The following is a 15800-nucleotide window of genomic DNA, read 5'->3' as shown; positions in this document are numbered from 1 at the left end:
TGTGTGTGTGTGTGTGTGTGTGTGTGTGTGTGTGTGTGTGTGTGTGTGTACTGCCTATACATGCCCATACCATGGAAGCCAGAAGAGGGCATTGGATCTTTTGGAACTAGAGTTACAGAGAGTTGTGAGTTGACTCGTGGGTGTTAGGAAGCAAACCCAGGTCCTCTGCAAGAGCATCAGGAGCTCTTAAACCCTGAGCCATCTCTTTTTTTAATAGAACAACTTGCTGTTCATATTTCCTCATTCCAAGGAGTCTGAATACCTGGCTGAACATTTTTCTCTAATTTCCACTCCTCCCCAGCACTTGTGAAGAGGAAACTATCGTTATTCTCACCGTACAGATTCATGATTGTCAGCCAAATCTGCTATCATGGGTTTCTTTTCTGATACCTTTCATATAGCATAAGAAATCATTTTTCTGACATAATTTCTAGTGTTTATAGCATCAAAGCATCAAAAGGATATTTCTTACCTCGTATCTGCTAATCTCCATGATGCATCATCTGTTATGACAAAAATATTCCCTCTTGCAAAATTTAAAATCTAGAGAAACATTTATAGCATTTAAGGAAGATTAAGAAAAATTGTGAAAAAGGTTAGATAAATAACATGTTATAATTATATGATATATATATATATATATATATATATATATATATATATATATATATATATATAATGAATCCTTTACTAACTTGACAATAGGACTTGGAAGCCAGATTTCTCAAATAATGCCTTCATGTTGGACCAGTGGGGGCAAGTCTGTAGTACTGTACAGGAATCCTGCAGTCGACAGTTGGAAGTCAATAACCAGTTAAACCCTAGCACTTGGAGTGTGCGTTACCTGGCTCTTGGGTCTTTGCTTTTGTTGGGGACATTAGCTTTAATCACTTTGTGTGTTGGTTTTAGTTTTGTTTTGCTTTATGTAGATAAGTTATATACTTTATCTTTTGTTTTGAAAATTCTTACTGTTCCCCTGGTATATAGTAATTCTCCAGCCCGTGGAATATGAGACAACTGATTCTGACTCTGTCTGAAATGGAAGCGTCCACCAATTCATTAAACTGTGTGTTTCCTGCACTCTGGTCCTGTGCATTTAGGGAGGAGCAGGAAGATTGTGTGGCATGAGCTTTGTAGAGAGACTTGTGACCTGTCCACACCATGAGAACTCTTCATATGCCCTTGACATCCTTCCCATCTCATGAGAGCTTCCTATTTTAGTAGTTAAGGTCTTCTTCGACTGTCCCATTCTGCCCCTCACCTCTTCAGCCATGCTCCTGCATCCAAAGGCATGGCAGAAATGTCTGGGATCAGCCTCATGTGTGCCTGTCCCTCCTATGTGACTAACCTTAAAAGCTAGAGAATATCCATTTCCTAGTTGTGAGGTGGCCGTTTTAATTTTTTTTCTTCTTCTGGCGGCCATGCTTTGTAAGCAGCTTTAGATGATTTCCAGCATACATTTTTTTTTTCTTCAAGAAACTTTATAGTCTTGGAGAGAATATTAACTGTAGCTGCTGTCTCTTTGTTCTGCTGTGTGATCAGGCAGAACTAAGGATAGAAACACTGTGGTATTCTTGGGAGAAAGCGGAGTAACTGGCTTCATGAGTGAGGAAACGCGTGGGGTACAAAGGCCTGCTTGTGTAAAGACTCGGTTCCTAAGGCTACACGAGAACGAGCAACTCAACTTGCCACTTATTCCAACATGGTTAACATGAGTAATAACCTCAAAAAATGTCAGAGGAACAGCGGTCTTACTCTAAAGAGCACCCCATTGGGAGGAGAGTCCAAAATCAAAGCAAATCCATAGCCCGGCTAGTAATGCACCACATATGGTTGGAGAAGTGCTTGCTAACACACGAGGAGAAAATGCTCAGTGAAAAATTGATGGGTAGGAATGAATTAGTATAAGCCTAACATATCGGCTTGTCAAAGCAAAATGAAGACAGCTGTGAGAGCTCATTCCTCCTTCCAGCACCGCGGTGGTAGTCCCTGGTGAACCAGCAAGTCAGATGCAAACAACCTCCTGCGACCCGCTTTTAGCTGCTTGCTGTTAACGGTTCTTTTGCCAGGCCCAGTGTTTGTAATCCCCATGTTTTCATAACTAACACCGAGACCGCAGCAATTCTTTTGCATTTCCTTTGGCTGCAAAGACTTCTCCATCCTCTGGTGAGGACGCAGTTAAGGAGTGGCCGGTTTTGTATGTCCGCGTATGTGTCTGAAAGTTAGTTCCTAAGTTTTGAGTAGCATTCCTTTCTTGTTTTAGTTTTGACTTTGAAAGTGTGGAAAGTACCGTGGAGAGTACAGTGGACAAATCAAAGCCCTGGAGCAGGTCCATCGAGGACCTGCACAGAGGGACCAACCTGCCCTCCCCTGTGGGCAACAGTGTGTCCCGCTCTGGAAGACATTCTGCGCTTCGGTAAGTGCCTTAATCGGATGCTTTGGCACTGCAGTGTCCTCCCTCCTCTTCTGATCGTGGCCTGGCCGCGTGGCCCTTCCTTCTCGGTGAATCTAACTAACTAGGTGTTCACAGTCTTTTCCCTACAGTTTGTACTCTGTAGGGTTAGGGTTACATAAATACTTCGTAGGAACGCCATATTGTGATTCCGCCTAGAAGGTGAGAAGCTTGTGCCAAATGACACAGTGAAGTAGTCTCTAGCAGGTAAGTTCCGGTGGGTGTGATCAGTGTGCCCCTTGCAGGGCAGAGGCTGCACATTATAAAATGAACATCTGAGGAGCCCCTGTAGCTCCTCAACTGTTCTGCCCTCTCCTTCCACAGGTCGCTCAGGGGCGTGCTTTGCAGGGTGCTGTGACTCATAGGTCACCGTGTGTCTAATGGAGGTCACTAGGCATGTTCCTTTGGGTGTGCTTCATTGCAACTTGACCTTTCCCACTAACAATGCCACCTTAAGGCTTCTGCTGAACTGCCAGGAGCTGCGAGAGCACTGACCGCCTGTACCAATGATGGGCGTGATTTCATGTTGTTCGTTCAGACCTGTACTCACTTGCTAAGTGGAGAAGGAGCCTCTATAATTCTTGAGGTGCTGTACTTGCTGCTCATTGGTGAGGAAGTTAATGTTCCTGCTAATAAAGCTAGAGGTCGTGTCTAGCTCATTGTTGAAGGGTTCTCAGACCCATGCCGTGAATACAGATGTGGTTAAGATCTTCATCCCCAAGTGCTGCTTACTTCTGGTGGCTTACCGGAACCTTCTTAGGTATTTCTGCCATGACCTGGCAGGGTGGTGTCATCTACCTGTTTGAGATCACCCAGGGTTTTAGGACACAGAGTGTGTCAGGTTAGAACCTGTGAGTATGTGGCGTCCAGACAGTCCACATCTGACTGTCTTTGTATGACCTTCTACTTCTTTGACTTGGGTTTTAGTCAAGGACAGTTTAAGAAAACATCCTTCTCTGTAATGAAGATCAGTTCTGCCAAAGGGTTTGATACAACTGTGTTGTCTCCAATAAGCCATTCAGATTTCCTTGGTAGCAAATGCCAAAAAAAAAAGAAAAGAAAAAAATGTTGATGAATTTAAGATAAATTGATTCAGAAATAATAAGGAGCAATGTTCCAGTTCACCCCCTGGTTTTTGTAATGGGCCAGTGACTATATAACCCACTAATGTGGTGAACCCCACACGTAGGAAAAGGAATATCTATATGGACTTGGAAGTTAAAGCCTCCTGTACATGAAAAGCATCTGAGCATCAACTCAGGTAAAAATGCTTTTCAATATTTTATTATAATTACATAAAGGGATTTAGTTTACAAAATACAATTTGTTTTTATCTTTGCTTAGAAGGTATATATTGGCCAGCTGTCTAATATAGATTCATCTTTCTAAATAATTCATTATGTGCTCTGGACCTTGGGAGGCAGAACTCAGGGACATCAAAACTAGCCTGAGCTGCTTCATAGACAGCTTAAGGTAGATCTTGCCTAGCTATGTTTTCAATTTGAAAGCTGTACCAAAAGTATGGTGATAGGCATGGGAATGTTATTTGGAGAGTTCTGGGGGCCATTTGACCCATGTAGGATGCCACTGTCACTTCTTCTGTGTTGTGTTTGAAAGCCCAAGGTAGGCAACACTTGGATTTCATCAGAGAGTCAAAATGGTGGCAACTTACATGTCATTTACTTATTCACTCATAATCATTGGTTCTAAACAGTGTATATCAATGGTAGTTTAGATCTTGTAATCCAACAGCAGCCGGAGCACAGCTGTCTGGTATATGTTACTTTTCGTATACCCAAGGATTGTTTACATTTTTCTCTCCCTCTTCCTCCCCCCTTTCTTCCTTTGCTCTCAACACTCCTTTTATTTCTGGCTTTCATTTTATTGCCTTCTTTCTCATTCCACCATCTCATTTCTCACTGTCTTCTCTGCTCTGTCCCTTCTTGTCCCGCTGCCTCTTGTTCTGGTTTTATCCATCTCTTACCTCACCACCAGGCTGGCTTCCCTGCCCGGGTCTCTTTAACTCCAGTGCCACCTGAGCTGCTTTTCCTTCTGCTGCTTCTGGAGCAGCTTCAGTTTACACATTGATGATGAGGCTTCCAGCCAGAAAATCTCCCAAGTCACTGGAGAAAACACTCAAGAGAGCTGACAGTGCAAGGTGGCCTGGTCTTAATTACCATCCTCCCTGTCACAATATGGTAACCTTTGTGTCACACCACTGCCTTGCATACACTGATGCATGGTTTTATATTATAGCTCCTCCTCTTAAGAATTTGATTCTTTTCAGTAAAATGCAGTTTTATTAATGTCAAAGTTTTTTTTTTTTTTTGTTTTTTAAGTACTGTGGTGTTTTCTGGCAGTTTTTTTTTAAATGAGTAAATATCTTTATATCAAACATAGTTTGATATAAAACTCAATCAGTTTTCTCTGCCTCATCTCCAGATAATAACGTAAGTATTTTCTCTTACCAGTATCCCTCGTCAAATGGTGTTGGTGAAACTTGAAAAAGATAAGATTTCTGGCAGTTTTAATGCATTTTGGAGGTCTTTAGACAGAACCCTGGTGCTAGCATTCTCTTTCAGAGAATCCACCTCTCTGTTTTTAAACTACCTCATATTGCTTGTCAAATACCCAGCACAGGCCTGCACCGTACCTGTGGCTGGGTTCCGAGCCATCGTACCTCTGAAGCCTGGCCCCAGGGGAAGTGTTCATGCCAGTGCAGTGGAAACTTGGCTTGTCCTTTCTCCAGAGCGTGGCCTGTCTCCAGCTGAGACTGATTTCACCAACGTGGCTACAGATCTGGCTTCATTAACTGATGGAGAGTGTGTACATCTGTGCACCTCATGTCTTGAGGACCAAGGTTGTTGTATTTGAGATGCAAGAAAAAAGTAACTTTAAGACAGTCAAGATGAATGCTGTTAGACTTGAATAAGACATGGTAGTCACAAAATAAATACTTTGAGCTTTTAAGGAAAAGAGTGGAGAGCTAATGTGGACCTGGGAAAAAGGTCAAGTTTAAACTGCGCTTGTTGGTGATGGATGGAGTTGGTTTTCAGGAAAGGCTGCACCGCACAGAGGTGAGGTGAAAAGGTATGGATGAGCAAACCTTGCATCAAGGATTAGGCATGTTTGGGAAAGGAGGATGTACCTGTCCTTTCAGGGACAAGCCATGTGGCATGACAGATAGTTCTCGCATGGAGGGAGATTTCAAATGCAGAACCTTTGTGGCGATCACCCCAACTGACCATCTCACTTGGAGGGAGGTACATCCTACATTGCTTTTAGGATGTTAACCACTAACCAACTTTTCCTCTGAAATGGATATTCTGCCTAAATGAGATGTCAGTTTCCCCTCAAGCTGCTGTTTCTGTGGAGCAGCATTTCATGAGCAGTCATGATCCGGCAGATTGTACCTGGTTCCTATGGGCGCAAGTGAAGAGCTGGGGTTAACTTCCAGTTTATACTTCTGACCCAGCCATCCCATTTCTCACGTTGTTCAAGGAGGGGATGTAAAACACAGACACAGATGAATCTCCATGATTTTTACTCAGGGGAGAAATGCTTTCAGTAAATGAGCCAGTGTGCCGGGCACTGTGCTGAGAAGCCGCCCTGGATTCACTCTCCACAGGGACTTTTGGCAGTGTTACCCCTGTTATCACTAAGGGTTAAACCTGAGGTCAGTGAAGGAGAAAGGCTTGTGGTGAGGTAGTCTGAGCCCAAATTTCCCACTGTGCTGTTCTGCCTCTTCATTCATAAGGAATGTTTTTTGGTTTTTGTTTGTTTGTTTGTTTTGTTTTTTGTTTTGTTTTTGTTTTTTTTTTCTCTCTCTCTCCCTATAAATGTCCTGTTTGCCCATGGAGGATTTTGTAATCCCTCTCATGCAGTTTGTCACATTAAAGCCCCATGATCCAGGGGAGACCCTCAGAGTACACTGGGGCATGTCATACCACTTGGAAATAAGTGGATGGTGACAGCAACTCAGGACCATTTTGCTTATAACACAAGGTTATTTAAGAGTTATATTCCTTCAGGTTTTGGCAGGTAGCATTTTACTTTCAATTAGCATTTGTTGTGGAGGAAATTGCCATAAATTTAGCTTCAGCTATTACAGTCTCAGGTTCTCTCTGTCTCTATCTTTCTGTGTTTCCCTCTCTCTTACACACACACACACACACACACACACACACCAGAGTTGCTTTGTTTTCATCTAGAGGAGAGAATATCCTCTGTGGTGTTTCTTCCCTTCTTGACCCCTCCTTTCTCCCCACCCAAGTTATAGGACATTGTTATGATTTTGTGGCTTTCTTTATTGAGTTGTCATCTGAATTTTATTCCGTTCTTCTCCTTGTTGCCATTTGTTTAAATTTTTCCCTCCATCAGGTAATTTAGTGAAGAACTTGACATACTCTTGTCCCAGAGTATCACTTAGCAGGAAAAATACTTTAAAAATATTCTTTTCAAACCTTGAATTTTATCTGTTTCCAAATGAGGGGGCAGATAGTGATTAAAGTTTTTGTCACCTGATTTAGAAAAGGAGAAACCACTTTAAATGAGTAGAGAAAGTACCCACCTTGTCATTGCTGTGCTGTATCGTCTATTTAGGAAACAGTTAGCTTGTAAGTCTGGCAAGAGTAGCCCAGAGCCTGTGTCGTATTTTGAGGCTGTGCTTGCCCATGGTGATTTATCTAAAGCTTATGAAGCAGGGTAGTATAGGATGAATTGACATATTTGGCTTCAGTGTCACAAGAGTGAGATGGCTTTCTTGGACATTCTTCACAGGGCTGTGTGCTGCTTAGCTAGCTGTCCCATAGTGAATGCCTTCAATGGAAACATAATGGGGAGCCAGAAATGGCAGGTTAACCAAGACCTGCTGTCCATATCCTGAGCTGACACCTTCTATTCACACAGATTGATAAGCAGTTTCAGCTGTTACCTGGGTCTTCGGTGAAAACATAAAACACACAGATCATCCAGTCTTTATTAAAAACAACCAACATTTCCATTTCTTTCCTCTTTCCTTCCTTATTGTCTCCATCTTCACTTCTCTTTTCCTACCTCCCCTTTCTATATTTTGAACTGTCTTCGTGGAACTATTTCAGCTTTGTTTCTTTTGGCTATGCGGCCAGTCAGCAAAATTCTTGGCTCATTTTTTAAAGCATCAAATATTTTATGTTTAATTGATTAAAAAGAAAAAGCCAAGTGACGTCATGTCTAAAGAGTAAGAGAGGAAACCTAAAACCCTAAATTTTTGTTAAAGTGCTGTTAGCCCAGACCTGGGAATGGGTGTTAGTCTATTCTTGCCAAATAATGTTACATCCTCATGGGGAACTGCATTCCTTTAGGGTTGAACCTTACTTTAGCTTCCAAGGCGGTTCCAGTACTTATACTTACAGGTAGGTGCTAGTTTGATACCTAAGGCATAGTAAAATTATATACCTTTCCCCCTCTCTCTGGCTAATAGGACTTGGATTTAACAATCTTAAAATTGTTGATAATGAAGCTGCACAGAACATTTTTTAAAAAATCTTTCTCTAGACCTTGGGACAGGCTGCTTCTGGAGTCGTTCAACATTCTGTTTTCTATTCAGTCTTTAGGTAATGGCAGCAGAGAGTAAAGACAGATTTTTACAGCACATACAAACTCATTTTTACATATATGTGCTAGAGACCAGACCCAGAGCCCTGTACATGCTGAGCAGCCCTCTGGAGTGACATCATGTGTATACAAACATAGTCAGGCTACGTCTTACTTAGTCTCAAGTTTATTACCTGTTATTTGAAAATGTGTCTGTTACAAACCATGAAAAACAGCTGGGAAGGCTGAGGGCCTTGCTCTTTGCCTCTCTGCAGATGCATTTCCATGAGTGAAGCAGGTACTGCAGCTGGTGGGTGTCACAGCAGAACTAAACGAGATACCTTCTGCAGATGTGCCGTCTTGCAGAGCATATTGCAAATACTACTTAGTTCTTATGTCTCCCCGCCAAGTTAGCTGTGGAGCTTCTCACACACAGCTTCTCTGTAACAGCTGAGGCTTGGTGAGCTTGGTATAAAACTGATGCAAGTGTCAGGAATAAAATTTAAAAGTCAATATGGTGTACATGTTTGTTGTTTGTGTGTGTGTGTGTGTGTGGAGGCCAGAAAACAACTTCGTGATAGTCCTTTCCTTTTACCTTGACTTGAGTTCTGGGGACTTGACCTCAAGTTGTCAGGCTTGTATACCAAGCATTTTTTCCCCCATGAGCTATTTTGCCTGCCTAGTTTTTCGATGTGTATGTTGTTTTATTTCATGTCGCCCAGGATGACTCTGAATTCCTGATCCTTCTGCCTCTTCCTTCTATCTGCTGTGATCATGAGTCCAAGTCCCACATCCACCTTCTATTTTGTTTTGGTCTTAAGTCAGTTTTATAAAAATCTATTTCTGTGTTTGTATAAGTTTGCCTGTGAATTCTTATTGGCAGCTCTCCCCAGACAGAATCTCATCTTTAATGGGAGGGTAGCACCTACAGTTTTAGTTCAGTGCTTGAGAAGATAGAAAAGCGATCCTCAAAAGTGATGCATGAGAAATGTGATGCTGTTTTTTCTGTAGAATCAGCTCTAGTCTTTATTGTGTTTCCCCACAAATGGCAGGAGTTCCAAAAAAAGCAGCCAGGCTGTTCTGTTTCTGTCCACTCTTATTTTGCATATGGACATTTTGAGACCAAAGGCTGTCAAAGGCGGCAGTGGATACGAACCCTGTGGTTCGGCCTACAGTGGGTCTCATTCCTTGTTGTTTTCTTTGCTGTTCTCTCCAGTACATTTCTCTCCAGTAATTTCTCTCCAGTTTATACATCTCAGGGCCTCATCCTACTCCCACAACCTGAAACTCCGCTATACTTCAACACAGACAGACAGACAGACAGACAGACACCGAAGACAGTGGTCACTAAATGCCTGGTGCACAATGCCCATGGAGATGTTTTCACCAGAGAAAGGCAAAAATTGACAGAATAAAGCTTTTCAGAAAGCCTGAAGTTAAGTGAAATCCTGAGGCAATCTGGGAACCCTGGGCAGAACATGAAAATGGAATATTTGTATGAGACATGTTGTGCCATGTTATCGTGCCAGACTCCCGTGCCTCCGTCCCTTCTCCCACCTTAGCTTTTCAGTAAGAGTGAAACCTGCAGCCTAAATAGATTAAGAGAACTTTCTCTCTTTTTCCTCCCCTTCAACCCTCTATTGTTTCCCTTAAGCTGAAGTTGTGTGCTGCTAATTAGAGGGTCCCATCGTAACAACTTGTGACAAAAGCCAATTTCAAATGTCATTAGGGCGTAAATGCACCATTAACTGTTGGCAGAGTCTGGGATTGCACAAGACATGGGGCAGGACCATATACAGCCTATTTACCTGGCAGTCCATGAGAAATCAAGGCTGATCTGATGCCTTGTCTTTTATAAACAACCTTTGCGCAGTGGAGAGATATTCTCCTGGTTCTGCTTAGGTCTCTGAAATGAAGTTTCATTGTACCTTCAGGACCAAAGTTCTCTAGGAGTCCGTCTCACTGTTGGTATTTCTATAGCATAATTACCAAGCTACAGACAGTGGTTTGCCACAGCAGCCCTGAGGCCTCCTACCCAGCTGCCCACGTAATCTCTAAACATAGTTTGTGTGAGGTTTATTCTAATGGGCGAAATAAGATTAACACTGCTTGTGAGAGAAGGTAGCAAAGGCTGTGGCTCCCAGCCAGAGGTAGATTGTATTATCTGTCTTTCCCAAGACAGTATCGAATTGCATTCACTTGCATTGGCATGGTTACAATATGGCACCTGTGTTACCTGGCTGCTGGGACTGGCTTCTTACAAGTTGGCCATTGCTTCTCTTCTCCCCTCCCCACAACTCCTTTCCGTTTTTAGTGAGGTAGGGCCATCATACGGAAGCAAAGCTGGTGCAAGAATCACCATCCTCTTGCCTCAGTCCCCTGAGTGCTGAGATCATGTGTGTGCCACCGTGTCCGCTGCTGTTCGAAAATTCAGTCGGTGTCAGATTACCATTGTGACGGTCTATCCCTAAGTGGATCAGTGTGACTCATACCCTTGGCAGTTTCTCCACACTAATCGGTTACCTTTACCCTTTCCCTGGGCAAACTGTTAATCACTCTGTCACGCTCTGTTGACACCCAGATTGATATTTCAGTGCCAGGATTAAGGTTTTAAAAGACCTCAATTTTTTCTAATGAAACTTGTGTCTTTGCCACCTGTGTTGTATAGGTTCTCTCCTCTCAGAAATCTGCACATGTATCTGCCCTAGCAGGGTGGATCGGGCCAAATGTCATATATGCAAAGGTCAGGTGACATGCAGAGGGTGCTTGGGGTCTTCTCAGTCTCTGGTTAGCAAGTTTCGCTTTCGTGTGTGTGTGTGTGTGTGTGTGTGTTCGTGTCCCCGTCCATCCATCCATCTGTATGTCTCTGATTGTCTGTGTGAGTTCAGGTTGAGTGCAGGTGCCTGAGGGAGCCCAGAAGAGGGCATCAGCTTCTCTGGAGCTGGAGATTCTCTGGAGGCTGTGAGCCTCCAGACTTGTGTGTTCTGCAGGAACAGGACACCCTTTTAATTTCTGAGTCACCTGCCTATCCAGCTCTTTAAAATAGGTTTAAATATAGATCATCGAAACAGCTTTTCAAATTTATTTCTTTTTTCCTCATGATGGAGGAGTGATGCCTGTTCGTTGTAGGTAAACTCTTAAGATAGAGATTTAACTGAAAGACTCTACCTAGCAGTGTTTCAAAGCAGACACTAAGACTCATAACCAAACCCTCGGCAGAGTGCAGGGAATCATATGAAAGAAGGGAAGTTAGTATGATATGGAAAGGATAGGAGCTCTACAAGGACCAAATATATCTGGGCACAGGGTCTTTTCTGAGACTGAAACTCAACCAAGGACCATCTATGGATATAACCTAGAACTTCTGCTCGGATGTGGCCTGTGGTAGCTCAGTAACCAAGTAGTTTTCCAAAGTAAGGGGGACACGGACTATTTCTAACAGGATCTCAAGGGCAGGCTGTTTGACACCTCCCCCCAGGGGAGGAGCAGTCTGTTAGGCCACAGAGGAGGACTTTGCAGCCAGCCCTGAAGATACCTGATAAAACAGGGACAGATGAAAGGGGAGGAGGTTCTCCCCTATCAGGGGACTTGGAAAGGGGCAGGGAGGAGACCAGGGAGGGAGTGTGGGGTTGGGGAGGGAATGAGGGAGCGGGATACAGCTGGGACACAGAGTTAACAAAATGTAACTAAAAAGAAAAAAGAAAAAAAAAAAAAAGATAGAGATTTAAAATAATTAAAAATAAAGGTGACATGTAATTCCGTGGTAGAAAGAGCTATATAACAGGACTATTTTAAGTCTTCACTGTTAACACTTCATATCTGTTTGCATTTATTTTCATGTCGCTTGTTAATTGTCTCACAATTTTTTATTCTTTTTATAATTAGTTGCTGATCTAGAGTTGTATTTAAAAATAACAAAGTAGGGCTGGAGAGATTCCTCTGTGGTTAAGAGCAGTAGTTGTTCTTGTTATCCTTACAGAGGATCAGAGCTTGATTCCCCAGGGCTCATGTCAGGCAGCTCACAACTGCCTTTAGCAGCAGCTCCAGAAGACCTGATACCCTCTTTTGGCCTCCATGGGTAGTCACACATATATGTGCACACTCACACACACATACGCATGCGTACAAATTAGAAAACAATCTTTAAGAACAACTTTATTTACCTGTTTTATCTTATTTTCTTTTTGAGAGAGAATCTTGCTAGGGTCTGCCTTCAATTCACTATTCTCTTGCCTCACCTTAATGGGTTTGTAGATAGGAACTCTGGATCATAGCTCCAAAGCAACTGTTATTTGCCCAAAGGAAGTCTCCAAGGGTGGGTCTATATTTACTTAGTAAAACCTGGCTTAAGAAAAGGCTGATCATGTCAGAGACAGACACTGAACTGCCATGGGCTACATCTGTGCTACATCAGATTTTTGGCTTCTGTTGCTCTCCTTGTGGGGTTCCTGTCCTCTCTGGATCTTACTATTTCCCACTTCTTTCATAAGATTCCATGCACTCTGCCCAACAGTTGGCCATAAGTCTCAGCATCTGCTTTGATAGTCTGCAGGGCAGAGCCTTTCAGAGGCCCTCTCGGCAGGCTCCTAACTTGTCCCCTGTTTTCTCCTTCTAATGTCCATCCTCTTTGCCTTTCAGGATGGGGATTGAGCATTTTAGCCAGAATCCTCCCACTTGATTAGTTTCTTTACATGTACATATTTTAGTAGGTTTATCCTATATTATATGCTCTTTGATCACCTCACCCTGATGGGGGAGCGGCCTTATCAGGCCACAGAGGAAGACAATGCAGCCACTCCTGATGAGATCTGATAGACTAGGATCAGAAGGAAGGAGAGGAAGACATCCCCTATCAGTGGACTTGGGGAGGGGCATGCGTGGAGGAGGGGGAGGGAAGGTGGAATTGGAGGGGGAGGAAATGTGCGTGATGTTTACGTTTGCATTCATTTTACATATCAGTTTGGGCATCCATCTCATGGCTGCCAGTGGCAAGCCCAGGCTGGGACCAAAGGGCTAGCAGCTACTTGTATACTTATGTTGTTTACTAAAGTCCACAGAGATAAGATATTTATCTTTTGTTTTCTGTTTACTTGCCAGAGGTTTGCATAAACAGTAGGCCTTAATGAAGCCCGTTTGAATGCCCAGCATTTGAGAAGCTGGAGTAAGACAATTACTGTTAGTTTGAAGGCAACCTGGGCTACGTAGTTCAGGCCAACCTGGGCTATGGAGTAAAATGGAATAAAACAAAAACAACTGAAAAGCAGAAACAGAAGCAAGAAATTTGGGACAGAGGGCTATTCCTCCTAGGTTGTTCATCATATCCTTGGGTCTTTGTAGAAGTAAATTGACAAATAGTGTTTTAGTCCCAATTTTACTGGGATTTGAGGGTCATCCTGGGAGAGCTATTAGAACCAAATCCCTAGAGAACTATTATCAAATGTTGACTGAATCATGCATTGGAATTGATTTAAAACTTAGAACAAAAGACAGTAATTTCTTGAGATGGCAGTTGAAGCAAATGAACTAAAAATCTGATTATGAAGTTGTGAAATTCTGTAAGATGTGCAGACAGAAAACATGTTCTGAAAATACTTTGCATTTTTCAGAAGTAAAAAATTTCAATAGTTTCAAGTCTTCAAGTTTATTTAACTGGTGGACGTCCTTTTGGAATGAGAGTTCTGCAACTGCAAGTATAATTTCCATTAAGTTAAAGTAATCAATCAGACAAACAAACCAACCAACCAAAAACCCCCAACTTTATTTCCTAGAAAGTAATGTCTGAGACTAAGGTGTAAACAGAGAAATTCTTGGGTTCTGCACGAGATGCACAGGCCCACATGCAACAGGGGAGGGAACCTATAGGCCCGTGAGGCCTCCGGTAGTATTGAGGGCGGGTGGGCCCTGATGTGACCGACAGCCGTGTCCTCAGCCCGTCCTAACTGACCTGAAGGAGCGAGACAGGAGGGCCTGCAGTGACAGTCCTCACACCCTCACCTGGTAACAGTGCTGTGTGTGCTGCTGAGAAGTGATGGCAGAACACAGTGGCCGTGAATCTGAGGACGAGACTGGGGTCTGGTCTCCCCTCTCTTACTTGCCATTCCATGTAACAACTTTGAGCATCAGTTTTCTTCCCTGCGTGAAGAACGTTTCGGAGTTAATGATACAAATTGCCCTGACTTATCTGTGGTTGCTTATCATCGGCTAGCCTATTGGGTTTCACAGCTCTGTAATGCTATGATTTAAACACATAAGTTTCTGATATCTCTCGTTTCTCATTCAGCTTTGTATAAAAATTATGGGAAGGAATGTTTAAGCCAGGTACTGTGCATTTTGAAAAAAAAATTGATTTGTTGCTTTAGAGCATATGAAATCAATAAATACAAATTTCATTGATTTTTACAAATTAAAATCTTTATTAGAGAATGTATATATATATATATATATTTTTTTTTTTTTGAGAATGTATATTTTTAAAGTCATTTCTTTTTGGTTTGGAAATTGATCCCAGGGTCTTGTTCATGTTACGAAAATGCTCCACCACTGAACCATATTCCCATACCCTTTTATTAATATTAATATCATTAATGAGGTATTAATATTAAAATATTAATGAGATGTACATGATGTACCATAATAAATGTATTTTAAAAGTTGATCCAGAAAAATATATTTGAGCTTCCTCCTTGCTCCCACATGTAGCAGTCCTTTGTGGTAATCCATGGTGCATAGCAGTGATGATACACTCAGCCTATAGCTGTTGACTAAGCCGATCATCTTGCTTAGGTCAGCCCCGCTGAGTAGCATCTTCTGTGAGACCCCCAGGAAGTATGTCAACAGTCATGTACTAGCTGGTGTTATGGTAAAGTGACACTTGTACTGGACACTTAGAAACTGGCCTTGTGACTTCTAGGGAGAAATTGACCATTATTAAGGTATTAGTAAGGGCAGCGACTTCTCTCCATCATTTAAAAAAGTAGGTACAGGTGCAGCTGGAGAGCGGTTGGGGTCCTAGGTTGATAAGTGCATCATTCAGAGAGAGGAGCTCTAGGCACAGCTCAACCGTGTGGGGTCCTGGGTTGATAAGTTATTCCCTATGCTTGCTTGATTGCCTCAGATGTATGGAACCATTCGTCAACCTTAAAAAAATATATAAAAGATTCTTAAGAAGTAGCTTACGGAGTATCAGTTTCCCTATGGCTGTGTCATACATCCTTAGTTTTGGTTGACCCCACCCCCTCTCATACTTTCTGTCCCTCTTCTACCTTTTTACTTCTCCCAACCCCATCCAGTTACAGGCTTGAAACTTTTAATGTTACTTGTTTTCTATGCATTGTATTACATTGTTCCTTACTATTTGCAAGCTGGGATAAAGTTCTCATAATATAAGGTTGATAAAATTAATCATAGCACTGAAGCCTTTGAACTCTGATATTTAAGCATATTTGTCTCTGTGTTTTAGCTGCCGTATCAGACTTAGAGGGGGGATCCATCTTAGCTTTGGAGGCATTTGTAAAAAACTGAGGCTTCAGGATCTAACATCTCAAGGTGAAACCAGAGTTACTAGTGTGTGACTTTGAGTAGGTTTAAGCTCTTAAAGCGGAGACACTTTAGAGCAGCAGCTGGGAGAAATGGTTAAAATCTGCTCAAGTGGTTGGAGGTCAATGACTGAGCCAAATTTCAGTCCCTAGCCTGTTGTTACAGTAGTGGGTGCAGTCTGCATTCATATGCTTCTGTAAACCTGGCTTGGTCCCCAGCTCTGATCTGGAATTGTTAC

At 42.5% G+C, this 15800-nt stretch overlaps 1 protein-coding gene across 3 annotated transcripts in view; it reads left to right on the top strand.

The window, feature by feature from the left end:
- Positions 1-15800, top strand: part of Fmnl2 (formin like 2) — a 286190-nt gene that overhangs the window by 196814 nt on the left and 73576 nt on the right. For all 3 annotated transcript variants that reach the window (XM_055600033.1, XM_055600035.1, XM_055600034.1), the window contains exon 6: positions 2264-2416. In XM_055600033.1, the coding sequence (XP_055456008.1) occupies positions 2264-2416 (153 nt within the window). The remainder of the gene's footprint in view (positions 1-2263; positions 2417-15800) is intronic.

The sequence above is a fragment of the Psammomys obesus genome, unplaced genomic scaffold, assembly GCF_907164565.1.
Source record: "Psammomys obesus unplaced genomic scaffold, mPsaObe1.curated_primary_1811, whole genome shotgun sequence".
NCBI lineage: Eukaryota > Metazoa > Chordata > Mammalia > Rodentia > Muridae > Psammomys > Psammomys obesus.
Note: the sequence above shows the minus strand (reverse complement) of the source record. Positions and strands in the feature narration are given on the sequence as shown.